Source organism: Lytechinus pictus, chromosome 14, assembly GCF_037042905.1.
Source record: "Lytechinus pictus isolate F3 Inbred chromosome 14, Lp3.0, whole genome shotgun sequence".
In the NCBI taxonomy this organism is placed as follows: Eukaryota; Metazoa; Echinodermata; class Echinoidea; order Temnopleuroida; family Toxopneustidae; genus Lytechinus; species Lytechinus pictus.
The window spans coordinates 21,797,986-21,819,146 of NC_087258.1; the positions used below are offsets into that span (position 1 = coordinate 21,797,986).

At 36.4% G+C, this 21,161-nt stretch overlaps 2 protein-coding genes across 2 annotated transcripts; one reads left to right on the plus strand and one right to left on the minus strand.

Annotated features, from left to right (window-relative positions):
* The first annotated feature begins 643 nt into the window (after nt 1-643).
* LOC135156596 (uncharacterized) lies at nt 644-6,924 on the plus strand. The gene is made up of 3 exons (XM_064109160.1): nt 644-673; nt 4,551-4,698; nt 5,423-6,924. The coding sequence occupies exons 1-3, from the start codon at nt 644-646 to the stop codon at nt 5,650-5,652; spliced, it is 408 nt and encodes a 135-aa protein (XP_063965230.1). The 3' UTR covers nt 5,653-6,924.
* A 2,151-nt stretch (nt 6,925-9,075) lies between these two features.
* On the minus strand, nt 9,076-17,045 carry LOC129266415 (uncharacterized). The gene is made up of 8 exons (XM_064109060.1): nt 15,591-17,045; nt 14,200-15,494; nt 13,535-13,841; nt 12,782-13,062; nt 12,179-12,398; nt 11,052-11,268; nt 10,095-10,564; nt 9,076-9,764 (listed from the first exon to the last, which is right to left on the minus strand). The coding sequence occupies exons 2-8, from the start codon at nt 14,585-14,587 to the stop codon at nt 9,527-9,529; spliced, it is 2,121 nt and encodes a 706-aa protein (XP_063965130.1). The 5' UTR covers nt 14,588-15,494; nt 15,591-17,045; the 3' UTR covers nt 9,076-9,526.
* Between the last annotated feature and the right edge of the window lie 4,116 nt (nt 17,046-21,161).

The following is a 21,161-nucleotide window of genomic DNA, read 5'->3' on the forward strand; positions in this document are numbered from 1 at the left end:
ATGCAGATAGAGTTGGAAGCTACATGTATGCCAAAAAGCTGGAAATGAAATAGAGCAAGAATAAGTCAAAAGTTGTATATTTCATCAATTGAAGCTTGCAGAAAGTGATGGAAAAGAAGAAAATAGAATGCATATTCTGATAAGCAGAAAAAAAAAAATCGTCATTTTTTCCATGTACAAACCTATGGATTCACAATGCTTCTAACAGAACATGACATCACGTCCTTGAGGCTTGTGAAAAGTACAAGAATTCCTGTTTTTTTAAGTCCATTTTGGAGCTAATTTTGAGCAAATTGCTGATCTGGTAATCTGAAAATGCATACAATTCATATAAAGCTTGCACTGCAGTGTTTAGAAGTTTAATTGGTATCTGATTTCAATTTTGGATTCGGTCAGGGCCTAAATACATGAGGGCTGTTGATGTGAAGGGGTGTCTCCACTTTAATATGGACAAAAGATGAATTTGAAGAGAGCCTGGACAAGTGTTGTGGTCATACTTGATCCACCAAACAAGCATAATGATCAACCTATGAATCTTTTGGATTTAGTTAATGGACATAAAAAAAAATCTGTGCTCTTCGAAAATTAATGCCTAAAAATGTACGAACATGTATCATCATGATATATCATAAAAAGTATCAACATGATCATTGATCCACTGGATGTTGATTTGGTACCAACCAGGGGCGTCGATCCATTTTTCAGATTGGGGGGGCAAAATCATGAATCAACTTTCCAAAGGCGCTCGATCACACAAAACAAACAGACTCAAACACACACACACACATATGCCTATATATAGATATATATATATATATATACACACACACATCTCACCAACAAATTAAATTAAAAAAAAATAATAATAATAGATGCGAGCGCGAAGCGCGAGCTGAAAATTTTGATATTCTGATCTTTAAAAAAAAAGAGTTTAATTGACGTTTTTAATAAAGAACAAGAAATATATCCAACAAAAGATTATTGCAAATCGAAGTGGGAGTTCTTTTGAGGTATAGAACTGAAAACGGGACATTCTATTCACCTATTCAATCATGAAAAGTATGGGTTTTTGCTACAGAAATGATGCGAGCGCGAAGCGCGAGCTGAAATTTTTTTATATTCTAATCTGAAAACCGGACATTTTGAGCACGATTTTAGATGAAGAACGAGTTGTGTATCTCAATCCCGCTCGCTGATTTCTGTGTAACATTACAATCTTATTTTATTTTTTGCACATGCGGAATTATTGGGGGGGCAAAACAATATGTTTGCCCCCCCAATATTTTCATTGGTGGGGCGGTTGCCCCCCCTGCCCCCCCCCCCCATGATCGACGCCTCTGGTACCAACTATAGTATTCTCTAAATTGAAAAGAAGACAATGTGCATTAGGATATTTGATTTTAAAAAGAACTGTGTTTAAAAGCAATCATATGGCTAGATTAATTTGTGTGTCTAGCATAGAAATCATGTTGCTACAACTTAAGTCAAGTTGTAGCAACTTGATTGAAGTTGTAGCAACTTGATTGTGCAACTAATATTGTTTAATCATATAACAAAATGTACAAATCATCAATACAATAGCATTTGTTCCCCCAAACAAGTAATAAGAACTTCCTACAAGGTACTTCCAATGTATTTTAATTGTGTCCGTCCGTGATGTCCGTCCGAGATGTCCGTCCGTGATGGAAAATATTTGCAATTCTCTCAGAAGTTTGATATTGGTTAAGAATTCAATATGCTGAACATAGAAGCTAACATACCTGAGTGTAAGTTGCATTAACAATTATTGGTCAAAGTTAAGCTATTTAGATAGAAACAATAAAAATGTTCAAAAATTCTGAAAACCACATTTCTATCATGTCCGTCCGTGATATGGCACATTTAGTGGCTACCTATGTTTGTAGGTAACCATGGCAACAAACTTTTTTCATCATTCAGCATACTTTGTCCTACCCTTCACTATAAAACAAAAAGGAACCATGTTCATCTTATTCCTAATTTGTTACAAGCCTTAAAAGTTTTCAAAATCTATCAAATGTCCGTCCGTGATGAACCGATCACGCTCTTGAATTTTTTAATACTTTAAGTCCTTCATACATGATAGTTTCAGGAACAAAAAATAAAAAGTTTATTTTCATATATGAAAATAAACTTTTTATTTTTTGTTCCTGAAACTATCATGTATGAAGGACTTAAAGTATTAAAAAATTCAAGAAAATATTGAATTTGAATTTTTAAGCTCATGTCCACCAACCTGTGGAATTGCCCACATGGATTTTTCTGACTATACACCCATAATATATATTCATCAGTTTATATTGACTTTTTAAACCTTTTCCTTCTCCAACCCCCCCCCCCCTCCCCTCAAAAAAGGCAAAATGAATAAGGGTCTCCTCCCCTAGGCTACACGTACCCCTCCCCCAAATCTCATGCAGCCATGTAGTTTTATTGATTTCTATTCTGGTCAGTGCAAGCAATGCTTGTTCATATCTGTCGGATTTCAATTCTCTTCATAATTTGTTTAATCATTTTCTTTGCTAATTTCTTTTTTAACCTGTCAACAAAAAATAAACTCCAGCTTCTAAGCTGATACTGAACTATTTGTAAATTAAAAAAAAAAAACAGTTTTAGTAGATCCATGCAACATTGATCTGAACTGTCAAATGTCACTTTTCATCTATACTTGTAAACCAAAAACAAAATTGTATCACACATCCACACCTGTATAAACACCAGGAATTTACTTTTAGCGAGGCAATGCTCAAAAGAATCCTGGAAACTAAAAAAGGGACCCTGGAAATCCCCTTCATCACAATGTTAAGCTTAATTTTTTTTGCATATTTAGGCAATAGGTTGGGAAAAGTATCCCCTACCCCCCACCCCCGAAAACCAAACAAAAAATTGTCTGATACAAACAATTAGGTACTTGGTAAGTGCATGTACAAAACAATTTCATAGTAATTTTTTTTTGCACGATGGGAATGCAACTTCCTTCATAATTTCATAGAGTATTCCTTGTGAAATATACCTTTTAAAAGTCAATAGCAAGCTCCTTCTGGTGAGACTTTTAAAGTGAAAGACTTAATAACAAGTATACAATATTTCTTCACCCTAAAATTGACCACATATTTGCATTTCAATATTGGTAACCAACGTTTTATTATGGTAACTGACATTACATCTCGGTAACTGACATTACATTTTCCACTTGGTAACTGACATTACATATATTTAATGGTACCCTATGGCTTCATTGTTAATTGTTAATCTTTAATTTTGGTGCAAAAGGGAGGGGTGTTACCTAGAGAGGAAATCTACCAAGTTTCATATAATATATCCTCTTTTCCAGGAAATGAGAAAAAAAAGTTCATGTTTTTGGTAACTGACATTACATACCATGTCACATACTTCATCAATGTTTTTTTATCAGATGAATGAATTACTGGTGTTTCTTTCTGTGGGATTTTAAAAAGTGTTATAATAGCAAGCTAAATCTTAGGCGAAAACATCATGATCAAACCTGTTCTTTAAAAATCTGTCAAAACAAAATATGTATCAATATACTATTTTCAACACTAATTTGTATCCATACTTTGGCAGCCATTTTGAAATAAAAAATGGCTGCCAGAGTCGTAAAAATTTTTGTCTCAGAAACTTCAGGTCTTGTTTTATTAAAAACCATAAAGCATTTGACATGAATATAAACTTGATTTTTTTGCCTCTGTGTCCATCTGTGGTGAAAATGCCCTAATGTAGATCACCTGGAAAGGAAACCCTATGAAATATTCAAGTTTATGAGAAGATTAGTCATAGTTTTAACATAAGGTACGTGAATGGTCACTGCCAGATATTCAAGTAGTGGAAATTTACGCATCAGACAAGACACCCCGCTTTCGTGAAAGCGCTGAATAACGCATGAATAAAATGATATACATATAATACACATTTATGAGTGTGTTGTGGTGATGCAGCGCATTCGAAGGTTCTTGCGCCCAGTGTTTTTGCATCGAATTGCAAATACACAGTATGCCTGCATCACAAAATTTAAAGATGTGCATTATTTGATGTATGAAACGGTTCAGCAGTATAACTCTGTAGTGGAAAGGTTGTTCGAATCCCTCCAAATATGTGAGGTATCGCAAAGATGAAGAGGTCATAATCATACCTGCTTTCTATTGTGACATCACAGGTGCATCTAGTTTGCAGGTCTAAGTAAGCACCGGCAACAATAGCCTTTCCTGATTTGAAAGAACGCGTATTTCAGATGGTGTCTTACTTTTTATGCGCTATGGGGAAAATGATGCACCCGAAATGCACAAGGCTGCACACAAAATCGTGCAGTGCTGCCCAAAATTCATGGCTAGGGGGTTGCGTAGGATTTTTTTTAATGTGATTTTATGCACTCACTATGTTAACATCCTTGAACCCATATTATAAAGGAGAATAACCGACCAGTACAGATTTTTGTCTTTTTTAGTAAGGCTAAATAAATGTCTAGTTATTCTGTTTGGTCTATTTCAACATTGTATGAAAAATTGATTATTTTTCAGGACTACTCCATCAACTTGGCAACCATTAAGGAGTTGACCGTCAAGTTTCAGCCCCAGATAGTGATTGTTGAATCAGGAGGGGATAACTTAGCTGCTAACTTCAGTCGAGAGCTGGCCGATTACATCATATATGTGATTGATGTTGCAGGTAACTATTCATGGTGATTTTTCTTTTGTCTCGCCTGCATAGCAGAGCAAGACTATTGGTGCCACTTTTTCAACGGTTGCAGCGGTGGCGTCTTCAACATTGAAACCTTATTAAACCAAGGTTAAGTTTTTTAAATGTCTTTTTTAAATGTCATCATAGTTTAGAAAGTTCATGAAACTTTGGACGTAAGGGTAATCAAGTATCACTGAACATTTTGCCTTAGTTTCAGGTCACTTGACCAAGGTCAAGGGTAATTTAAGTTCAATGAACCTAGACCATGTTGGGGTCATGTGTCTATCTTTTCAAAAATTTCATCTTCCGTATATACCCATTGCTGCTCAAAGAAATTAAACCAGTGAAACAAAGTTTCATTCCTACATGAACATGTGAGATTGTCTTTGTTGTATAAAGCTATCATGATTTCATGAAGAGTTTCATAATTGTCATATCTGCAAATCTGTATAATATATTTTGTATTCTCCATGTTTGCACTTTGTTTATCTTCCGTATGTACGTTTTATTTATGATTTGATATGCTTATGTTCTAAATTGTTTTTATGTTTTTAAGGAAGTGTGGAAAATAAACTTTGAACTTTGAACAAACTTTGAACTTTGCAAAAATAGTGAGGGAGAGGCATCATTAACTCTTATATCGGCATATCATTTTTCATCATCGGTGTTATGCTCGATTGAATTAATGCTCATTTGCTTCCTTGCCAATCAGGTGGAGACAAAGTCCCTCGGAAAGGCGGACCAGGGATCACACAGAGTGACCTCCTGGTAATCAACAAGACGGACCTGGCCGAAGCGGTTGGTTCAGACCTTGGCGTGATGAGGAGAGATGCTGACCTGATGAGGCAGAAAGGACCAACTATCTTCTCTCAAGCTAAACATATGATGGGGGTTGAAGAGATCGCTAACCATATCCTGGCTTCATACCAGTTGACATGTTGACCTTCAAACATGCGAAAAGGGTCAAAGAAATACTCGCTTCATATCCAACAACTTGTTCACCTTCTATGTTTAATATACTGTATGAAAGGGGTCGAGAAGAGCACTAACCATATACTGGCTTCATACCAATTGACCTGTTGACCTTCTAAAGGCTTAACATATGACATGGGTTCTAACCATCAAAAGATAAATATATGATAGGGGTTGAAGATGTGGCTAGTCATATACTGGCTTCATACCAATTGGCCTGCTTACCTTCAAAAGGTCAGGCATAATTATAAAAGGTGTCAAAGAGATTGCTAACCATGTAATGGCATCACACCAATTAGTTTGTTGGCCTCAACAAGGGTAAGGCTAAACATATGTTTATACAGGCTTCAAATCAAACAATCTGTTCACCTTCCTAAAGGCTAAACATTGAAGACATTGTTAATCAAATGCTGGTTTCATACCAATAGACCTTTTGAACTCCAAAAGGATAAATGTATGATAGGGGTAGAAGACATTGCTAATCATATACTCTAAACTCATTTGAGACAACTGGCATTTATCTTTACAGGTAAATTTTCCAGGTACCACAACTTGCATTTGCATGCATCTTTAACGACATAAGCCACATATGTGACTCGACACACCGAAATGAGAGACAAGTCGGAATGTTCCAAATCCATTTTTTTTAGTGATTATTATTCCCCGTTTCTTTACCTTTAATTTGATATATCACTCGACCCTTAAGAGTAAATATTAGTAGAGATATTAGCCTTAGAATGCAAGAAGAATTGGGCTCTTGAAAATAAAAATCAAGAGAAAAACGCCTTCGAAGTTTGACTTCCGTTTTGACCCCGCTCCATGAAAAAATCTATTTTGCCACCGCCGAGCTAACCGAAATGCCCTAGTAACCGCTTGCCAAAAAAGGCGAAACGATTAACCAATGAGGAGGCTGCTTTGAGAACAATAGTCAACTTGCAAGTCACGCGCGACTGCAAGACAAAACAACGCTCCATGTCAATCAATTATCTTCTACACATCAGTGGTTAAACCGGGGTTTTATAATAATCTTCGTGAAAGAAAAAGAATGCCATGATATAAAAGGTTGGACCTAAAACCACGGAGGAGGGAGTATTCCAATTGTGCCATCGGCTTGTTTGAATGTCGATGGCGTTTACTCTCACCCGGACTCTTGACATGTAATCTATCAAGCGACTGAAGCGAGTCATTATGACCTGAACTTTAACCGCATGTAAAAAAAAAAACTATCCCTTGTAAAAATAATGGTAAGATGGGCCTTCAAAATAATTTGTACCTCACCTTTACTAATGGCTTGTGTGCTCATGTTTTATGAATGCTTATGTCAGATTGAGACAGTGAGAACAAAAACGCGAATAATTTGTTCAATATCGTCTATTACCGATCATTGGGGGGGGGGGTATAATTTACAGCATTGGAATGATTTGAAATTAGTACAAAATACATAAAGGTATATTAATGAAAAAAGGCAATAGAAAAAGGTTTATAATGATTCTAAAAGTGGTGCAGAAAAAAAATCTTGACATAAACGTCTTAATTCTACAACAAAGAGAGCGAGGAGGTACCCTGAGTAAATTCCCGTTATAATTATTTCCAACAGAGGATAGATTAGGGGAGATACGCTTTTTATCTTTTTAAACAAACAAGTGCACACCTACATGTAGTTACAAATAATGCGTAAAGCATTTCCATTTATCTGAATGAAGGATATAAGAGCAAAGGTGTCGTAGCCGCGGGGATCGATCCCGGACTCTCCATGTATAGCCAGGCACCTTAGACCACTCAGCCACGGCACCTCCAACATGAATGCTGATTCGGATCGATATCAAGCACAACCAATATTTTATTCTAACACAGTAACAGATAAAGAATTAGAACATGCAAATGCCTTGTGCAACAAGTCTTTGTAAGATTGAATGATTAAATTTGGAGGAGAGAGAACCCCCCTAAAAAGAAAAAAATAATAATAATAAATTCAACAACAAAAAAAATAAATAAATAAAAGCCCGGTTGTGTTAATAGTTCTCTGTTTTTTTTCTTGTCCGTTTTCTTAATTTTGCAATAGAACTTTTGACTCATTCCATTCTACCTTAATTTCCCGCTGTTGTTTGCTATTTTGTCATCTTTGTTTATTTCCCTTTCTTACTAATCACAATAGCATAGTATTTTGGAATGATTTGTTCTTTCTCACATGTTCTTCTTTCCTTCCTTTCCCGCTTTCCTTCCGTTTTCCCTTTGTATGTTTTTCTTACTTTTTCATAGGCGGATCCAGCTTTTGGCGAAAGGGGGGGGGGGGGGCGTACTGCCGAGCGGCGCACATAAGCACTTCACCGGCGCCATAAAAGAAAATTTTGAAAAAGGGGTAAAGTCTGACCCTGTCAAATGCTCTTTTCTTTTCTTTCCTTTATTTTTATTTTTAAGCGGCGCCTTTTCTTTCTTTACTTTTATTTTATTTTTTTTGAGCGGCGCCAAATATTAGGGGGGGGGGCGTGCGCTCCCTCTGCCCCCCTGGATTCGCCATATGATTGTTTTTTCACTTTTCCCTTTCCCTTTTCTTCCATTTCTCCTTTCCTCGCTTTCTTTCCCTTTTCTCTTTTTGCTCCCTTTCTTTTCCCTTTTTTTAATAAATATAATGGCGATGAAATCAGCAAGGGCACCCTACTCCCTGCCTGTTACACCATTGATATTATTTTACGAGAAGAAAATGGAAATTTTAGAGAAAGGACAACAAAAAACAATAAAAGCTGTACGATATTTTTTCTCATGTTTTCACTGTATAATACCGATCCCCTCTCTCTTGTCCTTGTTTTCGCCAATTCCTTCCCATCCCTCTCTCTTTCTGCCCTGTTTTCGCTTATTCCTTCCCACCCCCCCCCCTGTTTTAGCTAATTCCTTCCCGTCCCTCTCTCCCTTGTTTTCGGTAATTCCTTCCCGTCCCTCTCTTTCTCCCTTGTTTTCGCTAATTCCTTCCCATCCCTCCCTCTCTCTCCTTGGTTTCGCTTATTCCTTCCCACCCCCCCCCCCCCTGTTTTATCCAATTCCTTCCCGTCCCTCTCTCCCTTGTTTTCGGTAATTCTTTCCCGTCCCTCTCTCTTTCTCCCTAGTTTTCGCTAATTCCTTCCCTTCCCATCCCTCTCTCTCTCTCCTTGGTTTCGCTTATTCCTTCCCACCCCCCCCCCCCTGTTTTAGCCAATTCCTTCCCGTCCCTCTCTCCCTTGTTTTCGGTAATTCCTTTCCGTCCCTCTCTCTTTCTCCCTTGTTTTCGCTAATTCCTTCTCTTCCCATCCCTCTCTCTCTCTCCCTTGTTTTCAGTCCCTTGTAAAAAAGCCAAACTTAAGTAAAGAATAAGTGCAATGGCAAAGTTCACTTAACACTCCCAGAATGACAAAGTCTTATAGAAAATTGTATCGGTATTGATCTTTAATAAAATTCACAATGCTAGAAAAAAAAATAGTCATAAATCAATGACAAACATAGGAGGCAATATCAAGGCATGTAATGGCAGGACAACTGCACCAGAATAAATAGTAATTAGAAATAATAATAATTATTTAATTCATGTGTACATGGAAATTCTAATGACATCATACTGAAAAATAATGATGGGTTTATGTATGACCATTCATAACTTATAAGAAAATTTTGGTGCATCTGTTGTTGAAATAAGTAAATTAAAACTGTGATAAATATGTTCACCAAAGTCCTTCTTGCTCAGACACTGGGCAAGTTGAGTCCTTGGTACCTGCATAGGGGGTGAACCTTCTGGAACAGATAGTGATGACGCATGTAGGACAGGCAAGGTGGTGAAAGACTTGGAGGGAGAAAGCATGTTGTGTAAGTTCCAGTCTCATCGAAGTCCTTCCTGCTCTGGCTCTGGACAAGTTACGTCTCTGGCATCTGGTCTGCAAAAGGGTCGGATCTTCTGGTACAGGTACAGTTGTCGCTCGTGCGATAGGCCAGGTGGTGGTAGGCTTGGAGGAAGAAGACGTGGTGGGTTGGCTCCAGGCTTTAACAGGACAAATCTTTTCTCCTCTGTGTCTGCAAACCGACGGCAGTAGACCACTCCTGGCTCTCTGGATGAGAATCTGTGATAAATAAAAAAATTATAAAAAAAATGAACCCATGGTACTTAACAGTCAAATTAACAAACTAATATTAATTAAAAACATTATAAGCTTGTAAATAATAACATGAATTACTTTCTTGAATATTTGGGTTTTTTTACAAGAGAAAATGCTTCAAAACTGCAATCAAAATGGTCTTTATTGAAATTAAAAAGTCGACTTCTCTAATATTGGATTAGTTTTAACCATTTGTACATCAATTACTAAGTCAAAGCAGTCCCAACAGATACCACAGAGGCAAGGATGGCTGTACATTAGAAATAATCATAATTTTATGGCTTATAAACATACCTGAAATGATGGTAGGACTTGATGTCGGGTACAGGCCTAAAGTGTGGGGACAAGAAATCTTGCCATTGGTAGGTTGGCACTTGTCGATTCCCAGACTCATCTCCCACTATGACAGGAACGTTGATCCCTTTGGTGGAGCTCTGGCGAACTACATTTGCGATGTCTTCAAGAGTGGACACCTGGGATGCCTGGTACTTCTTCTTCAGGAGGCCGAAACAGAAGTCTGGGGCAAATTTGGTATGCCCAGCCACCATGAAGTTGAGTGTGATGTCGTCGTGCAGATAGTGGAGACATCGCCAAGACAAATACCACAGCATGAATTTGTTCTTGTTCTGACCGGAGCAATTATCACAGTGTAGACTAACTTCCTTTTCGCCAAGTCCGAAGTTGTTGAAGAAGAAATGCAAGTAGGATATTACTGCAATTGACCCCTTTGAAAGTGCCATCCCTTCATCAATGAGGAAGTTAACCTGGGATAAAACAGACAAGAAAACGAAACGATTGACATGTATTAGCTTCAATAAACATAATAATTCATTTACTTTCAAGAGTATACAAATATGGGTATTCTTTTCCCGTAAAAAATCTAAGCTTTCCTACACACATAAACTAACTTCATTCAATTTTAGGGTTACCAGGCTTTCAAGAAAAATAAATTCCCTGATTTCCCCCTGATGAAGTTTAAAAATTCCCTGATAATTATTAAAACCCTACCTAGTTTTGCATGAGGGAGGTAAAAGTGACCTCCCAGTATATACTGATCACAAATAGCCCAGTTAAGATAAGGTTAAATGGTGGATCTTAAGAATACTTATAACATACAATTAATGAAAGCAATGATCAGTTTGCTCTTGCTCTAAAAGTATTTCCAATATAGCAATTTAGTAACAATGGATTTTTCCCCCTCATAACATGTTTGTGATACTTTAATCAGTTTATTAAAATAAATTTCTTTACCTGCTTTGGGATTCCTTCACAGTTTACACCGAAAATCCCACACTTCCTCGTTGACAAAAAGTATGTTGGACCAGGTTGTTGAGGATTGGCTGGATAGTGAACCTGTTGAGCATAGTCGAAGCTGTAGTGCATCTTGCCCTGCCTCGAGTTTGGTGGATGTCGTCCAAGGTCACCACCTTCACCAGCAATGCTTTCCTTTGCAGCAGCAGTCTCTTCCCTGTAAAAAAATAAATAAACATAACAAATATCAATAACAAAATTTGGAAAATTTTCCTGACATTAATTTAAAAAATTAAAACTTTAATATGAGAGACAGACACAATGCACAAACCTTGCATTGCTATATTTGTAGCTTATAAGCGTTTGATTGGTATACAATTTGTTAATTAACCTATTGCATCCAGTCCGTTTAACCCTAAATCTCCCGGGGTATTTTGATTCTTGACATTCCCGGGGGGGGGGGGGGGGGGGCCATTATGGCCCCCTTTCTGATATCAGCCACGGATTGCGACAACAAAAATTTGCATGATGGTAGAGAATGACGTAATCTACGCAGTTGCATTGGTAAATTTCACTGAATTCATATATTTTTATTTTATATGAATTAATTATGCTAATTTATTCATGAAATCATACTTTTTGCTTTGATTCACTAAATAAAGCTCCTAGAATGCTATTTTTTGGTGAAAAGATTCTTTATAGCATTCCTAACAATTGTGAATGAAAAAAATTCTGGTACCAAGACCGATTTCTTATGTATTTTATTGTTTTTTTAATTTCTTATGTATTTCTTTGTTTTTTACTTTTTGTTTTTTTATTGTTTTTTTTTTTTTTTTTGTTATTTTTTTAATGTTGCGTAATGTCATAACCGCGTACCCAGACGTCACAAATTTGGTCTCAAAATTTGCGCGAGACTTAAAAAGTAAAAAGTCAGAGAGCGGCGAGGTCAACAAATTTTGCGCAGCAGATATATCACGAAAATTGTCGAGGGGGGGGGCTATTATGCCCCCCCCCCCGGAGAATTAGGGTTAAGAAACAATTCATTTAGATTGGGGACAGACAACATCTAATAACTTTGGAGCGAGAAAGAAAAGGAAAGACTATGAAGAAGATGGTCTTGAATGTACCTGTACTTTGTTCTTTCGACTAAAACCTCATCCAGGTGCTGCTGGTGGTGCTGCAGCTGTTCCAGCTTTTCCTCTTCTGTCTGGTTCGCTTTCATGAACAATCTCTGGGTGTTTTGCTGGCAGGTCCAGCAGAGGTCTGTCATTGGTTTAGCTGTTACAATAAGTGGAGTGTACTGTCGCCACACATTCTTGAATGTGCTTAAAGCCATTGCTCGACTATCTACATGCACAAAATGATAAAAAAAGAGAAAAAGAAAACTTGTTATAAACACACAAGAAACAAGAAAAAAATTACCAAATTCATCATGCTATCAGGTACAACCTGTATGAGGCAAAAAGAATGAAATTGAAATATTTAAACAAGAACAGATCTTTAGAAATGGACACACATTGTGAAAATAGGATTCATACAAAATAAAGGATGTTTATTACATAAGAGGAGGGAGATCCATTTCATGTCCTTTGGCCACACTTCATTATCTTATGGTTGTTCAGAATTTTTTGAAGAAAGTAAATACAATGCTTATAGCAATGAATTTTAAAAATCCTATATAAACAAAGTACTCCAATAGGAGAATCAAAATAGGAAAAAGTGATAACTACCTTGTTCCTCCATAGAGGCTTGATACAATGAATGAATCGAGGCCTTGGTCGATGATGATGGTAGCAACCGAATGTCAGCCCTTGAAAATCCGGGAACCCTCCCTGGGAGGAAGACAGCAAACTCCTCAGCATAGTTTCCAATGAACTTGACAGCGTTCTGGACATCTTCCGGAGTGAGGCAGTTCTTCAGATTCCTCCGGCCTCCAGATTTGAGCACGACAGGAGAAAGTCCGTTCTGCCGCAGCCAAGTCTTCAGACTGTTCAATTTGTTACAGGAAATGCTAATAATGAAAATAGTACATGAATTCGTGATAATTACACATTTTATTCACCAACACTATTTCTGGGAAAATATAATATTTTAAAATACATCCAGCATTGTAATTTTGAACTAGGCCTATACATAAGATTTGATAACAATTCACCTCACAATTGCTTTGCGCCTGTACATTGGAATAAACACAATGAAAATAAATTTAACACTATTCTGCCAATTTGATTGTAAAAGATGATTTTATTTCCAAAATTCATCTTTGCTGTTTAAAATTTGTATCACTGATACCTTAACAATGTTCACTTTCTGTTACTTGGTTGAATGTTTTGATCAATAAAACTATAATGCATTCTTACTCAATTGCACATTCTTTTTTTATTTACACACTGTTTTGACTGTAGAAAAAACAAAACAAAAACAATAATAAATAATAAAAATTATACAGGATTTGAAGCCTAAAATCATGAACAAGAACGTACCAATGCAAGAACATAAACATGTTGACGCAAATAGCACTTCCATGAAAAAAGTACTGGGTGCGTGAAATCTCTCTGGCTTTCTGTTCCTTGCGCTTAGTTGATTTGGTAGAAGGGCTAATATCCTGGGTTGCGCTGATCTGTCCCATAATGACCATGTCCTTCATCTCTCTCGAAAGGCCCAAAATATCTAGTCTGTACGCCATGACATCATCTGCAGGGAACAGCTGCTTGCAGCGACGACTACAGGTACACTTCTGCCAGTCTTCAAACTTGAGTCTTTCTTCCTCAGCATCCACAATAGCAGTATCTGTGATGAGAAGAAAAGAAAATAATAATAATACCGGTAACAAAAATTATAACAGAGCTGCAAACTTTACAATATTTTCAATATGGCTTTTAAGTATTTTAGAATTATGAATTTTATACTCACATGCTCCAGGACTGTTGATTCTGAATGGAATTGAATAAAAATGAATTGGAGTCTACACTGGTTGAAACTTTTCATTTTATCTTAGTTTTAAATAGAACTGAAAAAAGTTTAAAAATCTGCATTTTTAGAAAAATTGTGTTACATTTTTTTAAATTGTTTTTCTATCACAATATTAAATAAAAATAAAAAAACGTATGTAAAATAGAAGTTAATCAATGACAATCTTACTACCTACCTGGTAAAACTAGATCTGGTTCTGCATCTAAGAAGGGAAGATCTTCTTCGACTTCGGCATCCTTTTCTGGCTCCTCGTTAACATCGTACATGTGGTCACATACCACATCGTCCACCTCCATATCTTCGTCATCACTCTCATCTCTCATTCTGGTCCGACGAGTCATGTAATCTGCAACGACAGACCGCAGCATGGCTTCTTCCTCTGGGGACACCATCCGTAGATTAGCTGCCTCCAACTGCTCCATCGCCGCTAGAACATCCCTCTCCTCTCTTTCTCTAGCCCGATCACGACGGGTCATTTTGTCCCAGTGTACCGAAGCGAAGGCGAAACTCGGAAATGCTTGTTGAATAATTCGGTTTGAACGAAGACGAATAATTGTGTGCATACGATGATAACAGTGCGAGAACTGATTAAAAAGCTACAATAATCCGTCTTTAAATGCAGTCTCGACTTTCGACATCGCACTGAACACGCCATTTCTGAGTTGATGATCGACACTTCACACGTTTTGAAATAACAAAAGCCCGGACGTTGCGAGTAATAGACTACGCGTAGACCCGGCGGTCGGCCGACGAGCGCCGGCGCGGTCTGTTTGTACTGTAAAGGTGATTACGGTACGAACCAATTGTTCTTTCGTATTAACAATTGATCATTAGCCTTTGTGTTACGGGGTCCTGGCCGCCCAAACTACGATGGATTGTGAGCTTTAGAAAGTTTAGATAATAATGATAATTTTCCAAAGTTACAAAGCGCTGATCTCCTTTGTTTGAACAGTTCTTGTGCTTGGCTTTCATTTCGCCATTATTACGTTATCACCAATCTTGACCAACCTTATAACTCAGATTTCGCATCCCGTTTGACGGTTAGTAACTCTTTGATAAATATAATTAAAAGACAATTATTAAAATCTCTTTGAAGCACGGGCGGGAATGAAAGGGAAGGGGGAGCCTAGGTTTTCATTTTTCTGCCACGGCCCGTTAATTGCTTTTAATTTTATATAGATTAAAAATTATAATCACAAGCCCTTTGAAGCACTTTACTTCAGGGGCGCGGTGGAGCGAATTTGAAGGGGGTACTGGGAAAAATGGCACCTTCTCGTTAAAAGCGCACTATATCTTTAAAAAAGAAAGACTAATCTACTTAGTGTGGTGAGCGAAAATTTTGGAATTGGCTGCAGTATCGAAGCTTCGAGCTAGCAAAAATGAACATTTTTATAACGAAAATCCAATTTTGTGTAAGATTTTGACATAAATTATAGGCCTATTCAGAAATAATATCATTATCTCTCTTTCCTTCTCTTATATTTTCTTTCTTTTTTCTTGGTTGTGATTTTTTTTGGGGGGAGGCAAGAGTCCCCCCATCTGTACGCATCTACCCACTCAACTGACTGATGAAACTTAATGCACGTATGATTATTATTTTTTCCTTCAGAAGTATATTGCTTTATTTGTTGTTTCAAAGGGGCACTCGTTAACACCGTGACTAAACTGATGGTCCTTCCTAGGTGAAAGGGGCACAGAACATGTTGGTAAGGGGCACTTTCTTGGGTAAAAAGGGGCACTGATAAGAGAAAGGGCACCGTATAAGAAATCAAAGGGGCCCCTTCTAACGGCATAAAACGGGTCATTCTCGGCCTCGGGGTGTGAAAGGCGCTGCATGTACAAAACACGTTCGTGATGGCATTTGGGGGTAAAAATTGGCATACAAAAAATGGCACTTGCTAACACACACAAAAGAGAAGATCAAATTGGGAAAGAACGATAAACCGAAACATAAAGAGGATAAAACAAAGATAAGAACAAGAAGAAAAGGGGCATGGAGGAAAAGACGGTGGGTGTGGAAAGGAAGAATAAAGAACGGCTGTGATAAAAAAAATAGAAGATCGAATGGGAGAAGAGGGAATAATATAGAACAACAAAAAATAAGAGGGAAAAGGAAGAGGAATAAGACGTTGGGATGAGCAAGAGAGAAAGGAGAAGGAAAAAGGGAAGAAATGAGGTCAAAAAATTAGAGCAGATCGACGAGGTAGGAGAAAAAGAAATGGAGGGGGAGGAATAAGATCGTGGGGATGAGCAGGTGAGAGGAAGAAGGAAAACAGAAATATATTAAACAGGAACGAAATAAAAAAAAGAAGAGGAATAAGGCGGTGGGTGAGGGAGGGAGAAAACAAAGAAGGAAAGAAGAAAGAAAACCGGCAAAAAGAGAGAAGATCGAAGGGTGAGAAGAACGAAAACAGAATTGTGTAAATAGAAACGAAAAGGGGGAAAATAGGGAAAAATGTAGAGGGTGAACAAAGGGGAGAGAGAAGAAGGAAAGGAGGAGAAAATAATCGACATAGAAAAAGAGAAGATCGAAAGGGAACAAGAACGGACAACAAAAGAGGAATTAACGAATTAGAATTAAAGAAGTGAAAGGGGTTGAGGAAGAACAAGAGGGAGATTTAGAAAGAAGAGACCGAATGGCCTGAATGAGAAGGGCGAACGAAAAGGGGGAGAGTGGAAGAAAGGAAGAAATAAAACACAAGAAAGACGAAAGAAGAACCGAAGGTAAGAGAATAACAGAGAGGGAGAGAGAGAATAGATCTGGACAAAGTCGAAGGGGACAACATGACAATGACTTGTAGGTTAATGTTAATTTCAATAGTATTTTAAATGACTAATATTTTCAATCAATATCGTAAGACCCGTATACCATTATCAAAAAATAAAAAATGCAGGCCTACTGCATGGTCCTTTCGGGCCATATTTCATTGGTCAAAGTCAGGGGCGGATCCAGGATTTTCCAAAAAAAGGTTTTCAACCATAAATTAAGGATATTTCGTACCCGCTTAAAAATTGACAAGCAAAAAAAAGAATAGGGGTGGTATTCTGAAAACGTTCTTATCTTTGTTCTTATCTTTTATCTTATCTCATTGAGATAAGAAGACGCTAAAATCATTGCAAATCGGTATTCTGAAAATCTTCTTAACGCGTTCTTATCTTTGTAAGGACTGCCTCCTTCTTATCTTCAACACGCCCATTTTTAGGATATTACCAATCAAAATGCGCTTTATATTGGCAGTTTAACCAATAGAAGCGTTCCTTATGTCAAGAGAATATCATGGGCGCTGTGCGTACACTGTTTCTGGCGCATTGCGCGAAATAGGCATTTTATACGCAATGACTGATACTTATTTCGAGACACGTGCATAAAATAAAGAAAGAAAAAAAGTAAATAAAGCAGGTACGAATAAACAATAAAATATGAAGAAAGACAGTAAGTAGACAAAAAGGTGTCAGAATGAAGCAGAAATTTAAAAAAAAGATGAAAGGAACAAAGCAGAAAATAATGAAAGAAATAAAGAGTAAACGAAAGTAAGCAATCAAAAAGGACTTGAGAAAAAAAATAATAATAAAAATAAGGAAAAAGAAATAGAACTATTATCAATGATAAAGTGAGGAAGAAAAAACAAAGAAAGAAAAGAAAGAAACTTAAAGGAAAAAAGTAAAAGGACAAAATAAAAAAAGATTAAAAGAGGATAAAATGAAGTAATGAAGAAGTGAAAAACAAAAGTTTGAAAAAAAAGACAGTGTGAAAGAAAGAGAAAACGAAAGAATAAAGAAATGTAAAAAGTGAAGGAAGAGAGGAAAAGGAAAATAAAACAAAGAGATAAAGATGAGAGAGAAAAAATTAAAGGAAAATTAAAGCAAAAATAAAGATTACAGAAAGATAAAAAGAAAGAAAGGTTAATTCAAATAAAGAAAAGGAACGAAAAGGGAAAATAAAAAGTCAAGAAAAGTGAAGAATGAATAAAAAAAGAAAACGAAAAAACATTAATGGAAAGAATAAAGAAAAAGATTTTTTTAATTGATAGAAGAAAGACACAGAGAGGAAAGTAAAGAAAGAGAGTAAATAAAGAATGAACGAAAAAGAATGAGAGAATAAAGAATAAAACACAAAAAAGAAAGTAAATAAGACACAAGAGTGTCAGGAAGCAGAAATTGAAAAAAAAATAAAAGAAAGAACAAACGAATGAACGAACGAAAAAAGAAAAAAAGAACCCAAAAATAAAAAGGAAAAAAAAAGAAAAGAAAAAAGAAATAAGGGGAAAAAATAATATTAAGGGAAGGAAGAAAGAAAGAAAAGGGGAAAAAAGGAAAAGCACATATAAAGACGAAAGAATGAAAGAAAAAAATAAGGAAGAAATAAAAAGATTACAAAAATGTGACGGAAGAAAGAAAAATGAAAAGAAAAGGAAAGGAAGAGAGAAAGGGGAAAGAATAAAAGCAGAAATAAAGACTTATTCAAGAAAAGAAAGAAAGGGAAAAAATTAAAAGGGAAAATAAAAAAGGAAGAACGATGAAGAATAAATGAAACAAAGCGAAAGAAAAGTAAAGGAATTAAAAGATTCAAAAGAATAAAACAAAAAATATAAAAGAAGAATGAACTTAAAGAAAGGAAGAAAGACAGACACATAGAAAGGAAGAAAGACTGACAGATAGAAAGGAAGAAAAAGAGAAAATAAATAAAGAAAGAAAGAAAGAAAAAAGGGATAGAAAAAAGAGACGGGAAAATAAAGGGTGAATGAAAGAAAGGGTGGGAGAAATACTTGTGGGTACTTGTTACTACTAGTGGCCATCGATTTTAAGCAAGAAAGAACGCGGACATCGTGAGATGTGATAACCCTCTAGCTATCTTAAATATTATCATAAATATCGTGAAAGATAAGAAAGAGAAAAGATAAGAACGTTTTCAGAATACCACTTATCTTCATTTTGTTCTTATCTTTTTAGCGCGCTTTTGTATTATATGCGCGAGTAATACATTTACGCGCTCAGCATAGGATGTTTAGCAAGATAAGAAAAAGATAAGAACAAAAGATAAGAAAAAGATAAGAACGTTTTCAGAATACCAATTTGAGATCGTGACGTAGATAAGAACAAAATTAAGATAAGAACGTTTTCAGAATACCGCCCTAGGTCTTCAATTTCAAAAGGGGGGGTACATCCCGGGGTATATCTCGGCTTCAATGGCATTTTTACATTACAAATTTTTAATTTTTCTTCTCAAGGGGGAACGTGCCCCCCTGGATCCGCGCCTTGTCGAAGTTGATAATTATTCTACTGTCTCTGACTTCCTGTTATTTCTGACAGTTATTTCTTTCTCTTTCGTTCATTCAAACATGATAAAAAATTGAAGGCAAAAATAATTGGAAATAATGAAGCCCACCAAGCTTTCATGATAAACTTTTTTTCTTTTGTTAATGATACTGCAGAGCCATTAACCCACATTCGTGAACATACAATACTTTTATGGATTTTAAACCATTTCTTTTGAAAATAAAGTTTTCTCTTCGAAACATCCCGATCACTTGCAAATAATAAAGAGAATCTTCAACATGTCCATGTTATGTTTCATGAAATAAATCGTCGCCAACAAACCGTGTTATGAATTTTGCGTTTAAGCATGACTTTTTGCGCGATTATAGACAAGCTATACGCTCTATGTCAGGTAGGCCTATTAATCTATCGCAAACGCCCCCGCCTGGTACCAACTACCATTATCACAAAAATAACCCTTTAGAAGTTGAATCCCGTTTGTTAACTTTTGTCAAGAAGCCCCCTTTTCAATTTCAGAATACGTATTGAAAGCGATGCTTTTGATCTTTCTTTTGAAGCTCATTGAACCGATCGATCGATCGAGCGGCCGGTCGGACGCCGCCAGCTGTACTCTAGTTTAAATGAATAGCCAATCAACAATGGCGTACGTTGCTAGGGGCGGAGCTTAGTATGAAGCGAAATTCGATCAAGTCGAGCGGGCCAAGTATCAGAAAATTTCGAACTGACCGAAAAAAACACTCGCAGAAAAACTCTTTTTTTATCACTTTCCCGTCATCAAATTCACTCATTTTTTTCACAGAGTAATCATGAAACATGGAAGAATCAGAAAATGAAAAAAAAAAAAATCTTCACGATTTTGACTTTTTTATTTGTGTGTCGAATTCCAAGGAATTTTGATTTGCGACTTGTCTCTCATTTCGGTATGATCGATCACATATAATGATTTCAAAATGAGTTTGTACATAATCCAATCAAGTGACAACCAGAGTGTTCGTATGTAAATAAAAACATTATATGCCAAATGATTCTTAAATAAGTTTTGTGATTGCTGAGACATTAGCAAAATAAGCATGGAATTCTATTGAATTGTCAGGTATTTTTCCAAAGAGTAATAATAATAATAATACAATGTTTTTCAGCTTAGATTTCATGATCTCACAGAGTTCAGTTCAGCTGGATCTACGATGATATAACCAATAAGCGTGGATTTTACAGACTTTGTCATGAAATTGAGTGTTTCCTGCATGTACATTCATTTACCTTTAAGCGCCTTACCAAGGGTTGGAGCCACACCTTGTACGCAGGAATCTCGTGAGTTGGATTCTTATTGCGAATCCTCGTACTTTATCATGGACAGAACAATGGTGGATGTGGGCTAGACGTTGGGAAAGACACCAAATGCATTTATAGTGACATTCCTGCTCCAAGACACAGCCCAGACTTTTGGTAGTGTGCCTTGCATGCAACTATCAATTTGTAAAGCTAAGTGTAAGTGGATAATATGTGTAATATACCTGCACTCAAATTGTATCTCTATGGTGAAATGCAGTATGGTGCTTGTTTGTAGTAGAAGAGATGATCTTCTAGCGAACGTGTTAGTGTTTTCCGTATTTCATTCATTTTACACTTGTAACGCAGGAAAATAACGCTCAACACAGATGTTTGCAGTTACTTCAACTTTTTATTCCAACACCAATCATGTGGTAAAACGGAAGAAAGAAAAACCTGTATCAAAGATATAAAAAATACAAACATGATAAATACATGTATCAAACAGATATACCCATTTACTCTGGAAAGTAAACATTATCAAACAATAAGAATACTGAATCATGGTAAGTATGAAATCAAAAAGATTAG

Bases quoted from the DNA above. Each gene is read 5' to 3' on its own strand.
- LOC135156596 (XM_064109160.1), top strand. From the start codon at position 644: ATGATCATTGATCCACTGGATGTTGATTTG. The intron at 674-4,550 runs GTACCAACCAGG...ATTATTTTTCAG, and splicing joins ATCCACTGGATGTTGATTTG to GACTACTCCATCAACTTGGC. The intron at 4,699-5,422 runs GTAACTATTCAT...CTTGCCAATCAG, and splicing joins ATATGTGATTGATGTTGCAG to GTGGAGACAAAGTCCCTCGG.
- LOC129266415 (XM_064109060.1), bottom strand. From the start codon at position 14,587: ATGCACACAATTATTCGTCTTCGTTCAAACCGAATTATTCAACAAGCA. The intron at 12,399-12,781 runs GTAGTTATCACT...TTGTGCATGTAG, and splicing joins AGCCTCTATGGAGGAACAAG to ATAGTCGAGCAATGGCTTTA. The intron at 11,269-12,178 runs GTACATTCAAGA...ATTTTTTTACAG, and splicing joins GTCGAAAGAACAAAGTACAG to GGAAGAGACTGCTGCTGCAA.